We start from the raw sequence: 12124 nt of genomic DNA, 5'->3' as shown, positions 1-12124 counted from the left end.
CAGCCCGACGCCCCTAAGGGAGGGCCGGCGCGTTTATTCGCTGGGAAGGGGCCCCGCAGCGCGGCCCCTGGAAGGGCGTGAGAGCGAGCATCCCCCTCCCGCTCACCCGGCTCCCCGCGGCCTCGGAGTCGGGGCCTTGCCCCGCGGCTCACCGCACCCCTTTCCGGGACCGACGGCTGGAGCGTCTGGGCACTGGGCCGTGCCTCAGTTTCCCCCCTTGCGCTCCCGGCCGCCAGGCAGTCCCGGCTCGCCCCCTCTCCATCCAGAGAGCCGCCCCGCGAGGGCAGGGCGGCCGCACCGAGGTCCGGGGCTGGGAGCCTTGCAGGGGTACCGGGCTCAGCAGCAAGGGCCCCTCGCCGCGGCCGCCCCCGGCCCCGCGTGCCTCTCCGGGGCGCGCCCTCTGGTGGCTGCTTTGAGGCGCTACGTCCGCAGCAGCCGTGGGGTCCAAAGACCAGCTGGGGGAGCAGGGGAGCAGGAGCAGCGGGAGGAGCGGAGGAGGGGAGGAGAGGCGGCGGGGAGTGGGGAGGAGCGGAGGAGGCCCGGAAGGGCTGGCCCGGGATCGCCCGGTGCAGGCATCCTCTCCGGCTTAGGAGGAAAGGGTGCCTCGATAGCCGACCGCGAAGCCGGCGCATTCGTCAGAGGAAGAATGTCCTGTCCCCGACGCCGGACCTCTGGCCCTCCGCAGCGTCCACGAGGGCGGTGAGGGCTGTCCTGGGGGAATCACAGCTGCGGCCGCCGAGCTGGGGCAGACGTTTCCAAGCCTGAGGCTTTCCGTCGCGCGAGCTCTAGATCCTGAGCTGGCTCTGACTCCTCGGGGTGGTGGAGGGCCACCAGCAGCTGGTACGTGGCTGTGCCAAGCATAGCCCCCACCAGAGGGGCCACCACAGGCACCCACCACCAGCCATTCCCGGCACTACAACAGAGGGCCAGGAGGAGGATCTCAGGGCTGACTCCCCTCACCTCCCCGAGGAGGACCGCCCGTCGCATAGGCGCCCTGAAAGCAGTTCCTGGGGAGATGGACGCCAGAGGAGTGTGGCTCCGCAAGGCGCACAGCGCTTGGAGGGGAGCCCCTAGGAAAGCCTTGGTCCAGCCTCTTGTCTTAGGGGATTATCTGAATATACCCCTGTTGCTGAGGAGGTCACTAATGCCCAGGAGGTAATGACACACCCAAGAGCAACATCCTTACAGTTTGTGGGGGGAAGGGTTGGGGGAGAGGAGAAGGGTAAGAGAGAGAGGGAGAGCTACGGTGTAGATGAGGGACACTGCCCCAGAGGCTGAGAGAACTAAGCAAAGGGGGAGCTGGGGACCCAGACTCTGAGGGAGGAGAGTGGAGGGACTGCCCCAGGGGAGGGGGCCATAGTCTCCCACCTGAAGACTTCAGGGCCCCAGCCAGCCACATAGGTGAAAAGCCGCGGGCCCAGGTCGCGGGCAGGGTTGAGTGGGAACCCACAGTTGACACCCAGGGATAGCCCGATGGCTAGGATCAGCAGCCCCACAGCCACAGGCTCCAGACCCGCAGGCACTCCCTTGTTCCGTGTGTCCGTGATGGCCAAGATCCCCACAATAAGGATTCCTGTGCCCAGAACCTTAAAAGTGACAGAAGCAGAGGGGCCCCCATGAGCTGCCAGATGATCCCTCTGCCCTTTCTCACCCAAGGATCCTAGGCCACCAACCCTTGTCATCTGACTTTGTCCAACATGGGCAACTGGGGTGGGGTGGCTCAGAGAGAAACCCAACCCCCTCAGCCCAGGGAGTTTCAGGGGACGAGGGCAAAGAGCCAGGCTCTCCCAGTCTCTCCCTCACACTGACCTGATCCAGGAAGCCATTGTTCAGGGACAGATAAGGGGCAGGGTAGGTGGCAAAGATGGAGGCCGTCTCCTTGGGGCCAGTCACTGTCAGGTTCCCACCTGTATAATTCTGGAGGGCATCTGCAGGGGACGGGGACACCCAGATTCCCATCTTTGTTCATGCAAAACCATTGCAAGGCACTCCCAGCTACACACCAATGTGCCCAACCACCTTACCATAGTAGACCGCGTAGGTGGCTCCGGAGGCGCAGAAGGCCGACAGAAGCTGCACCAGGCAGTAAATGGGGAGCTTGGCCCAGGGCAGACGTCCCAGGAGGCACATGGCCAGGGAGAAGGCCGGATTCAGGTGGGCCCCTTCAAGGATCCAGAAAAGGAAACCAACATCCATGAAGTGTCCCACCAGGCACTCACCAGGTGACGCTGCTGCTCCTCACAGCTTTTTAATTTAATTTTACTTATCTTTGCCCCCAATGTGGGGCTCGAACTCACAGCCCTGAGATCAAGAGTGGCACACTCTTCTCACTGGGCCGGCCGGCGCCGCTGCTGCTTGCAACTCTGAAGGCAGATGCTACTGTTCCCGTTGTGTGTCGGGAAGCTGAGGCTCAGGGAGGTCATGCAACTTGTCTGGGTCACAGAGTAAAGCCCAGGGTCTGCCTGCTCTTTCTACAAACTGTTCGTGTTCCAGGCTCCGGCCAGGCACACTGGCATAGCACGTGTCTAGAGGAGGAGCGGGTGAGGTGCTGCGCAAAGATGAGCCCCGGGGCTTCAAGAGGGGGACCCAAGAAGATGGCACCCACCCCGATGCCTCGCCACAGATCTCTGTCTAGGTGAGTGGCGGACACACACGAAGGGGAGGGGCTGGACCAGGCCAAAGCCCTATCTCCGACCGGGGCACTAGCCAAGCTCAAGGAGACAATGTCCATGAATCACCAAAGGATCTGCCTTGTCACCATCACCATAGACCCACACTCCCGTGCGCGGTCCACGTCTCTGATGACCAGACCCCGCCCTTCTCACCTGAAACGTTACCGCTCACGTAGATGGCTACCGTCACGGCCAGGGAGCCGGCCAGAAACATGGTGAAGAAGTTGCCTTTGCTTTCTCCGCTGGTGACAGCCTGCGCCACAGCCCCCTGGGTGAGGAGCTGGTGGGGAGAGGGCAGATGAGGAACAGGAGCCGGGAATAGGGGGACCGGCAGCGGGGACAGAGGCTGGGAACGCAAGGCGCCAGCTGAGAGAGCTGAGCGCACGGGCTAGGGAGAGGGAGAAGCAGACAGAGGGCAATAAAAGGGAGACTCGGAGGACGACTGAAGACAGGGAAGGAGAATGAGAGATGGACAGGGCCAGGCATAAGTTAGGGAGTAGGACAGGAATGGCAGGGACACGGACGGGGAGAGAAATGACGGGTGGTTGGAAGACGCGAGACACCTGCAAGAAGAAACAGAGACCCTGGAGGAGCGAAGAGCTTTTGCCCCCCGCCCCCACCCCCCGCTCCCCATCCCAGCTCACCATGAGCACAAACACACCGAGAAACTCCGCCAGGCACTGTCGACCCAGCTGGCTGCGGAGCCGGAGCCAGCCTTTGACTTGGGCCAGGGGCCAGCCGTAGGCCATGGTGAAGACAGCCCGTGTCCGCCTGCCGCCCTCCGTCTGCACAGGCACGCAACTACTGACAGGGGAAGTGATAAGGAAATGACTTTAAAACCAATTGGCTCAGCTCCGGCACAGCAATATCTGTATCTGTACAATTCTGTATCTGTACAATATCTGTACCTGTACACGTGTACAGGCTGGGGAGGTAGAGATAATGGGAGAAGGTCTAAGGGCAGGCCCCGCGCATGACCAGAGCCTGGAGTTTGCCCAGGCTCTGTCCCCTTTGTCACCCCCATTCCTTCCAGGAGTAACCTCTTCCTATGCTGCCGGGTTGGAGGGAGTGGCCTGTGTCTGTGCTCTTGGCTGCCAGCACCTCCAGAGGCAGCACTACCGTTCTCACTCTGCTTGTGAGGGTCTCAAGAACCTCGGGACTCCCCAAGGCCACATGGCCATCTAAGGGCTCAGTCTTTCTCCCCATCTCCTGCTGCACGATTCCTCTCTCCTGCGGAATGTGACATACCTCCCCCACCTGATGTGGGAAACAGAGGCAGAAGAAAATCATTAAATCTCCTCACCTACTGACAAGCCCTTGAAACAGACAGAGTGGCTCTCCCCTGGGGACTCAACTGCCCTCACCTTGAGGTTTTGCTAAGGACAATCCTAGCCTGACTGACCCCCTACTCCAACAGGTCCAACCAGGATCCTGTAAGTCTACTTTAATAATTCCTTTAGGAAACTTTATCTCTAAACCTCCAAAATAGTGTCAACAATCATTCTCAAGCATATGACCCACTGATATATATCTAAAGGGTCTCACGAGAAGATTTTTATTACTGGTGACAATAGGTAGCCCCTCAAGGTCCCGGAGACCTCGTTTCCAAAATTCCTTAGAGACTTACATCATCCATAATCCCCTTTGTCCTCACCCACCCCCAAGTCCACCCCTACTCTGCCTTTAAAAACTCTGACTGTAATCTGGTTCGGGGTCCAAGTCCCTACTCCGCTGTGCCAGGTACACTTGGGCCCAAGCTTAAGCTTTCAAATAAACCCTCGTGTGATTGCATCGGTGTCGGCTCCTTGGTGGTCTCTCGGATGCGAAAACTCGGGTACAACACCACCCATTTGGACACTTAAAACCAACTCATTGCACGTTTGCCCTGCTGTCATGCAGAGTCTCCCCTCGGTGAGAAAGTGCTCAAGCTTTGTGTCCCCTGCCTCGGCTCCAGACAGAGCGGACAGAGCGCTTCCAGCCGTGCTGAGCCCCACCTCCCCTGCTCCGGATGCCTGCCGACCCCCCGACTCCACTTTGGGGCCAATGCACCTATCGCCAGGCTGGGACTCTCAGATGCTGAGAGCACACAGCTCCTTCCTGCACGGGAATACCTCTCACGGCCGGGACAGCCTCACCCAAGGGGACATGCCCCCTTACACGGCCCATGTCAATGACTGGTCGGTGCAGGGATGCAAAGATCTGGCCTCTTTGCCTTGAAGTAGAACAACCACAAGGGCCACTCCAGCTTCCAAGTCCCCATAGGATCAGCAGAGGCTTCTCTTGTAACTTCCTTGTGTCAATCTCCCTTTTTGCCTAATCCTGCTTTCCTCACCTTCTTACATGTGTGTCCCCTGAGACCATTAGCACCCCCAGTAAACTTTGCTCATGTCTCTTCTCATCTTAGTCTTTTCCCAGGGAACCCAAGACAGTGGTTCCACGAACTCTAGAATGGAATTTGGGTGATCACTTACGGGCTGGTTGACAAGAACCCTGTCATGGTAGTCGGTAGAAGATGGACAGTCTCTAGCTTGAAGCAATGCAATGGTTAAAATCACCAGCTGTCGTCCGCTGGAAGCCGTCACTGGTTGAAGGACAGGCACCTATGTAGGACCTCCAGCACGGGAGAGGCTGAGGGAAGCGGTCCTAGGTTCGGCAGAATGGATCGCTAAGCCACGGCACACTACGAAAGCCAGTGGTCTCCCTTACAGCATTTAAGGAAAGCCTCGCCTCCTGGAGGGAGGAGCAGCTGAGCTTTAGCGAAGGTGGAACTCTCAGCCCCAGTCGGTTTCCCACGTCAAGGTTAGGATCCTAAAAGAAAAAGGGTAGGACTCGGACACTCGACATAGGGACATCTGGGTAGATGCAAATGAGAATCTGGAATTCCCAGATTCCTCTGAACCCTCTCTCAAGTCATCTGGATTTTCCTTTTTCTCTAGTGTTCTGAAGTAGAGGTTCTGTTTGTTTGATCCTTGCTGTTTAGCATGTGGCGGGTCTTTCAGATTAGAAGTAAATATTCCTCACTTCTGGGATATTTTCTTGGTTTATTTCCTTGATGGTTTATACAATCCCAGTTTTCCTTTTTTATTCTTTTTTCTTTTTTTTTTTTTAAAGATTTTTTTATTTATTTGTCAGAGAGAGAGAGGGGGAGCGAGCGAGCACAGGCAGACAGAATGGCAGGCAGAGGCAGAGGGAGAAGCAGGCTCCCTGATGAGCAAGGAGCCCGATGTGGGACTCGATCCCAGGACGCTGGGATCATGACCTGAGCCGAAGGCAGCTGCTTAACCAACTGAGCCACCCAGGCGTCCCTTTATTCTTTTTTCTTTAAAAAAATTCTTTTTTAAGTTGGAGTATCGTTGATAAGTAATGTTAGTTTTGGGGTACTTTTTTCCTGTTTTCTGTCTCTGTTACTTGGTCTTTCCAGAGACTTCAACTTTGTCATCAAAATCTTTGGATAGTTTTTCATTTTTGCCATCACATTTAACTCCTCAAAGTTCATTCTTACTTATTTCTCCTTTGTAGGAATATCTTCTGGCTTTCTGAATATATCATATTTCTAAGGACATTAAATGTGCCCTTCCTAATTTTTCATCTTTCTGCAGGTCTGTTTCTCCCAACTTGCTTCTCTTGTCTGTATGTCCACCCTTCAGGCTCTGGGCTATCCACACATGTCTGGCAATCTCCAGCTCCATGTGTTTATGGGGATACGCTGAAAAGCGGATTCGAAAAATCGATTACAAGTGTGCCTGGGTGGCTCAGTTGGTTGAGCATCCAATTCTTGGCTTTGGCTCAGGTTATGATCTCAACATCATGAGATCGAGTCCTGCAGCAGGCTCCACACTCAGTGGGCAGTCCGCTTGAGAATCTCTCCCTCCCTCTGCCCCCTCCCCTGCTCACATGTGTGCTCTCTCTCAAATAAATAAATAAATTTTAAAAATCAATTGTATTTTTTTAACTTAAGATTTTATTTATTTCTTTGACAGAGACACAGCAAGAGAAGGAACACAAGCAGAGGGAGAAGCAGGCTTCCTGTCAAGCAGGGCACTCGATGCGGGACTTGATCCCAGGACCCTGAGACCATGACTTGAGCTGAAGGCAGACACTTAACAACTGAGCCACCCAGGCGCCCCAGCCGCTTTCTTACATACTAGAAGTTGGGGAAAAATGGGAGGACATGTTCTACTAAATACAGCCCCACAATTTTAAAATGTGAGTAGGCACAGAGGTAGACAAATAGATTAACAGAAAAGACAGAAAGACCCGGCAAAGGGACCCATGTGTATTTGTATGTATGTGTGTGTGTATAAAATATATTCATAGTGTTTGTACATACATATTTATACACACATGTTCATTTTCCCAAATAGAAAAAAAAGAAGTTGATCCCCTGGTTCATATCAAATAGAAGAGAAAATCCTGGTGGATTTAAAAACCTAAATGTAAAAGCAGAACTAATAAAACCTTAGAGAGAATAAATAAAGGAGAGCATTCTTTTCACCTTGGGTTGGGGAAATTCCTAAAAGATATAGAAAGCACTAACCATAGAGAATATAAACTTAGCTACAATAAATCAACTTCTGTTCATGAAAAGATATAATAAAGAAAATGAAAATACAAAATTTTATTGCTGTACCTTTTTTCTTTGTTCTCATGATTGGCTTCCTTAGGAAAATCCCTCATCATTTGAATCATTTCAATAAAACAGGTAAATGAGTGTGTAAGATCTGCCACTCTCAAGTCACAGGGCTACGGTTTGTTGTTGTCGTTTTTGTTGTTTTTAGATTTTATTTATTTATTTGACAGACAGATCACAAGCAGGCAGAGAGGCAGGCAGAGAGAGAGGAGGAAACAGGTTTCCTGCCAAGCAGAGAGCCCAATGTGGGACTCGATCCCAGGACCCTGAAATCATGACCTGAGCTGAAGGCAGCGGCTTAACCCACTGATCCACCCAGACACCCTGTTGTTGTTTTTTTTAGAAGATTTATTTATTTGAGAGAGAGAGAGGATATGCACGTGAGCATGAGCGGGGTGGGGGTTGGGGTACACCCCCTGCTGAGCAGGGAGCAGGGATGTGGGGCTGGACCCCAGGACCCTGGGATCATGACCTAAGCTGAAGGCAGATGTTTAACGGACTGAGCCACCCAGGTGTCCAAAAGGTTTCTTTTTTTTTTCTTTCTTTCTTTTTTTTTTTTTAAGATTTTATTTATTTATTTGACAGAGATCACAAGTAGACAGAGAGGCAGGCAGAGACAGAGAGGGAAGCAGGCTCCCTGCAGAGCAGAGAGCCTGATGCGGGACTCGATCCCAGGACCCTGAGATCATGACCCGAGCTGAAGGCAGAGGCCTAACCCACTGAGCCACCCAGGCGCCCCTCCAAAATGTTTCTTAATGAGAAGAAAATCTAGCAACTTTTGTGCTAGTTACATTTTCTCCAACATACATTAAAAAAAAAAAAAAAAAAAAAAAATTGCCAGTGTAGCTCCTTGAATTCTCTCACGAACTGTCTAATCATAGTGATCCCAGAGCTTGGGAAGCAAGTGTCCCCACATTTCCATACACACTCTCTCTTTTCAGAATCCAATGCATCCCTGTGTAGAAATTTTCCTGGAATTGTCTCCCTTTGTAAGAATAATCATTTTCTACTGGTACCTGACCCTATTTATCAAATTGGTTTTGGAAGTGGAACAAAAAATTAAGAAATAAGAACACTGTGGGCCAAAATGATCTGGGAAGCCCTGGATGGTACTAGGAAGTGGAACAGCCTAGACAAAACTAAGACCAAGGAATTAGCATAAATAAAGGTTTTATTGGTCAGTTTGGGTGAGTCACATACTGACATACCCCCAATTCACTGTTCTTCACACCCAAGGCCCTGAGGCGGCCGGAGGGAAAGGTAAGCCCACTGATGGTGCGCCAAGGGTGGAAAGAATCTGAAGGCCTCTGAGGGTTGACAAGGCTACCGGGACCGGAACAAGCGTCCTAGGAATAAATCCAGGATGGAATAGGCACCATCCAGGGCTGCAGGATTTGGTGATTCTGGATCTAAGGAAGAAAGTGATACACAGAGACACACTAAATGAAAGAGAATGAGCAAAGGATAAGGAGAGTAATAACATTAAAAGCTAGGAAAGTACGGGTTCCCCCTTCTCAAGGAAGTAAGAGATGGATCCCTTTGATTCACACACTTTACTTACCATCTCTAGGATGGCCATCTCCTTCCTGATGGGTTACCGTGGTCTCTGTCCGGCCCTCACTGTCCACCACAGTCCGGCGCTCCTCTACTGTCTATAAGGAGAAGCCCGAACCTTGTCTCTAACATCAATAAAGATGAGTTCACTGGTTTCTTTACCTAGATTGCTCTCTCCATGGCATCCTCTGGCCACAGTTCTTTCTACCCCTCTCTTCCAACTCACCCCATCTGGCTTAGTGATCTTGGTCACCGAGACGCTCTTGAAATAGGATTTGGGCTGGGGCTGGAGAACTGGGCCGAGGCCCTCCTGGGAAACTTGGGAATCAAGATCTAGAAGGGCAGAGAGAGGAAACACGAAATCAAGAGTCCGAGGAAAAGAGGGGGCCAAGTATGACAAGAAACTTCAGGGAGGAGAGCTGAGGGCACTTTAAATGGCCTCTCCCTCCAGACTCACCATTGTCTTCTCTGGCTCTAGAACGGGGGGTCATAGGCCACATACCATCGAACTGTAGAAAAAAAGCAAAGTAGGTGAAATGATACCTTTCACTCTGAAACTTGAGGGGTCACAGGACACAAAGTACCCCTAAGATCCAAAACCACCTTTCCCTGGGAGAGATAATGGCACTCGGGGTAGCTTTACTTACTCACCCCTTTCTCCTTCTTATCTGTTTTATCTATCCTTCTACCAAAAGGCTCTCCTGAACTGACACTTCTTTTTTTTAGACTTTTTTTTTTTTTTTTTTTTTTTGGAGATAGAAAAAGAAAAAGAGAAAGCACAAGAAAGAAGAAGGGCAGAGGGAGGAGAAACAGACTCCCGGTTGAGCACAGAGCCCACCACGAGGCTCGATCCCAGCACCCCGAGATCATGACTTGAGCCAAAACCAGACCCTTAACTGACTGAACCACCCAGATGCCCTGATTTTTTTTTTTTTTTTTTTTTTTTAAGAGAAAGCAGAACTCCCATCCCTGTCTACTCCCACCAAAATCCTACAAGGAGCTCAACACAGAAAACAGACATGAACGCTAAGCGGGGAGCCCAGGATCCCACCCCAAGTCTGTCAGACTCTGACAAGCCTCCAGTCTGTGCTCTATTAGCTTCCCCCACAGGCCCTCACTCTGGGCCCAGAAGCACTCACCACACCGAAAGGTCTCTGGGAGCCCCAGTCCTGTGCTGGTTTGGGGGATTCGCTTCTTGCGTCACTCTCCAAGACCCCCCTGAAGGTCCCGGGCTGCTGACTATCTGGATACTTAAGCATCGAGTCCCGGAGTGTCTGTCCCTCCCGTCGTCTCTCACTGGGTGTCTCGGACTCAGGACCCGGAACTGGAAGTTCTGCAGAAAGAGGGCAGATGGCTGCTGGGGCTGGAGAGGACCTGGGCTCTTTACAACCTTGTTATCACCAGTCTTCTCACACTGCCCGCCCTGACTCCTTTCCTCAGGCTCCTGATCTCACCCACCAACCCAGGAGAAACCACAGGTTGTCCGGGGACGGCCACACACCCGGAAGGCGGGAAGGCAAGGTCCAGGTCCCCATCTCGCTGAAGATGTTATTGAAATCCCGAATTAGGTCGTCAAAGCCGAAGTTATCATGGAAACGCATCCCTCCTCCTGGGCTGAAGCTGAAGCCGAAGCCAAACTCCTCGGGGGGCTGGGGGCCCTCAAACCTGGAGCTCCCGCGGCCCCACGGGGCTTCTTCCTCCTCGTCCTCGTCGTCCTCTTCTTCATCTCGAGTCATCCCTCCAAAAAAGGGGTCTCTGTGGCTGGGGGTGAAGGCAGATTTGAGCACCAGGACCTCAGCACCACCGGAAACCACACCGCGAGCTCTCGGCGGGAGGGGCCGAGGGCAGGCGGGGGTGCGCAGAGCCGAGGTGCGGGGGAGAGGCGGGCCGTGGGGTCTGCGCTGTGGTCGCGCCGCCATCCCAGGCAGGCCTCACCTCGCGGTCCCCCGCGCGCCCGGCGGCCCTCTCCCCTCACCGGCCCGCCCCCCAGCCCCACCGTCGTCCCGGGGCCCCTGCTGCATCACCCCCAGACTGGAGAAAGCCTTAAACTGCTGCTAGTCCTCCTCTCAGCGGCCGCCCAGGTGACTGCCGCGGGGTGAGCGCTCAGGGTGCTGACTTCCGTCCTGGCCGCAGCAGGTGAAGGGGTGACGAAGACGACGCTTTCCCAAGAACCGGGCGTCAGGGGTCACGCTCCCCTCAGAGGACCCCACCCTCGTCCGACCCCGACCCACTCTAACCTCCGAGGTCCAGAAAGGCCGAAAAAGCCCCGAAAGAGATCAAAGAGGCTCATCCCCGTTTTGGGACTCGAACCTGCGGACTCCTGCGAAGCCCATGCGTAGCCCGCGGCAGCCTGCGTTCCGCGGCCGGAAACGCAGCGAAGCGTCGGGCCGCCTGCCGGAAAGCAGGCCTGCTACCCGCACTGTCGTAAAACGACCGTCCGTACGACGCGGGTGGGGGGGGCGGGGCGGAGCGGATCGCCGGGTCCCGAGCCGCCCGCCTCCGGTGAGGGCGGTGGGCGGGCGCCGCGGACCTGCCGCCGCCCGGGAGGGCCCCGCCTCCGGAGCCGACCCCTCCCCGCCGGCCGCGCGGGGCCGCCGGGGCTTCCAGGCCGCGCGGGGCTGGCCGCCGCCGCCAGGGGTCAGCCTTCGCCCCGCGAGCCGGCCGCAGCAGGTGCCCGGGGCCGCGAGTGTGTTCCCTCGCCGGGCCGCACGGACTCGGCGCTCCGCACCCCGCACGCAGTCCTCACCGCTCCGGGCGGGCTCTGCAGCTTGCGGGGCGGACGCTTGGTGCTGGAGCCCGGGGGACCGGGCCAGTGTCGCGGGGGCAGGAGGCGTGCGGAGATGTGAGTATCCCCCGGCCCGTCCCCGACCTCCCCGGGCCCCCGCCCCCGCAGCCGCCGCGCAGACCCCCCCCTCTTCTCGCGGAGCGCCCGGGCTCCGGTGTGTTCGGCGGCTAGAGGTAACGCTCCCTCCTCCCGCGCGTTTGCCTGCGCCCGTCTACACCGCACGCCCCGTCTACACCGCACGCCGCCTCTTCCAGCTCCTGCTTCATGTTCTCCTCCCGCCCAGTATCTGCTGTCCACTCCCTCCCTTCACGGCCCGAAACCTGCCGCGGGGGGCGGGGGCAGCTTCCGGAGGGAACGGGGTCGTGCAGCGGCTCCTCGCAGGTGTGAAACCCTTGGGGCAGGAGGAAAGGGAATTCCCGGGGGTTAAGATCCTGGCGGCACATTACGGCCAAAGAGCTTTTATTCCCGCGACTCGGGAGCCCC

At 55.2% G+C, this 12124-nt stretch overlaps 2 protein-coding genes across 10 annotated transcripts; both read right to left on the bottom strand.

Moving 5' to 3' along the window:
* Positions 1–558: 558 nt before the first annotated feature.
* Positions 559–5163, bottom strand: AQP10 (aquaporin 10). 7 transcript variants are annotated; one of them, XM_032845153.1, is made up of 7 exons: positions 5005–5163; positions 3317–3476; positions 2826–2952; positions 2025–2162; positions 1810–1928; positions 1369–1586; positions 559–913 (listed from the first exon to the last, which is right to left on the bottom strand). In XM_032845153.1, the coding sequence occupies exons 1-7, from the start codon at positions 5031–5033 to the stop codon at positions 721–723; spliced, it is 984 nt and encodes a 327-aa protein (XP_032701044.1). In that variant the 5' UTR covers positions 5034–5163; the 3' UTR covers positions 559–720. The 7 variants fall into 7 exon arrangements, with proteins under 7 accessions (XP_032701044.1, XP_032701046.1, XP_032701047.1 ...); XM_032845155.1 differs by having other exon boundaries at positions 3317–3473; XM_032845156.1 differs by lacking the exon at positions 5005–5163 and adding an exon at positions 4784–4945.
* A 3292-nt stretch (positions 5164–8455) lies between these two features.
* HAX1 (HCLS1 associated protein X-1) lies at positions 8456–11603 on the bottom strand. Of its 3 annotated transcripts, none has more exons than XM_032845217.1 (7): positions 11585–11603; positions 10358–10617; positions 9996–10189; positions 9314–9365; positions 9083–9189; positions 8864–8954; positions 8456–8711 (listed from the first exon to the last, which is right to left on the bottom strand). In XM_032845217.1, the coding sequence occupies exons 2-7, from the start codon at positions 10590–10592 to the stop codon at positions 8626–8628; spliced, it is 765 nt and encodes a 254-aa protein (XP_032701108.1). In that variant the 5' UTR covers positions 10593–10617; positions 11585–11603; the 3' UTR covers positions 8456–8625. The 3 variants fall into 3 exon arrangements, with proteins under 3 accessions (XP_032701108.1, XP_032701106.1, XP_032701107.1); XM_032845215.1 differs by lacking the exon at positions 11585–11603 and adding an exon at positions 11094–11230; XM_032845216.1 differs by lacking the exon at positions 11585–11603 and adding an exon at positions 10882–11056.
* Between the last annotated feature and the right edge of the window lie 521 nt (positions 11604–12124).

The sequence above is a fragment of the Lontra canadensis genome, unplaced genomic scaffold, assembly GCF_010015895.1.
Source record: "Lontra canadensis isolate GAN:19392208 unplaced genomic scaffold, GSC_riverotter_1.0 scaffold160, whole genome shotgun sequence".
In the NCBI taxonomy this organism is placed as follows: Eukaryota; Metazoa; Chordata; class Mammalia; order Carnivora; family Mustelidae; genus Lontra; species Lontra canadensis.
Note: the sequence above shows the minus strand (reverse complement) of the source record. Positions and strands in the feature narration are given on the sequence as shown.

Coding starts and splice junctions, on each gene's coding strand:
- AQP10 (XM_032845153.1), bottom strand. CDS start 5,033: ATGGTCTCAGGGGACACACATGTAAGAAG. Junction 1,929..2,024: donor CACCTACGCGGTCTACTATG/GTAAGGTGGTTG, acceptor CGTCCCCTGCAG/ATGCCCTCCAGAATTATACA. Junction 1,587..1,809: donor ACAATGGCTTCCTGGATCAG/GTCAGTGTGAGG, acceptor GTCACTTTTAAG/GTTCTGGGCACAGGAATCCT.
- HAX1 (XM_032845215.1), bottom strand. CDS start 11,146: ATGAGCCTCTTTGATCTCTTTCGGGGCTTTTTCGGCCTTTCTGGACCT. Junction 10,190..10,357: donor CTTGCCTTCCCGCCTTCCGG/GTGTGTGGCCGT, acceptor CTCTTTCTGCAG/AACTTCCAGTTCCGGGTCCT. Junction 8,955..9,082: donor AGATCACTAAGCCAGATGGG/GTGAGTTGGAAG, acceptor TTCTCCTTATAG/ACAGTAGAGGAGCGCCGGAC.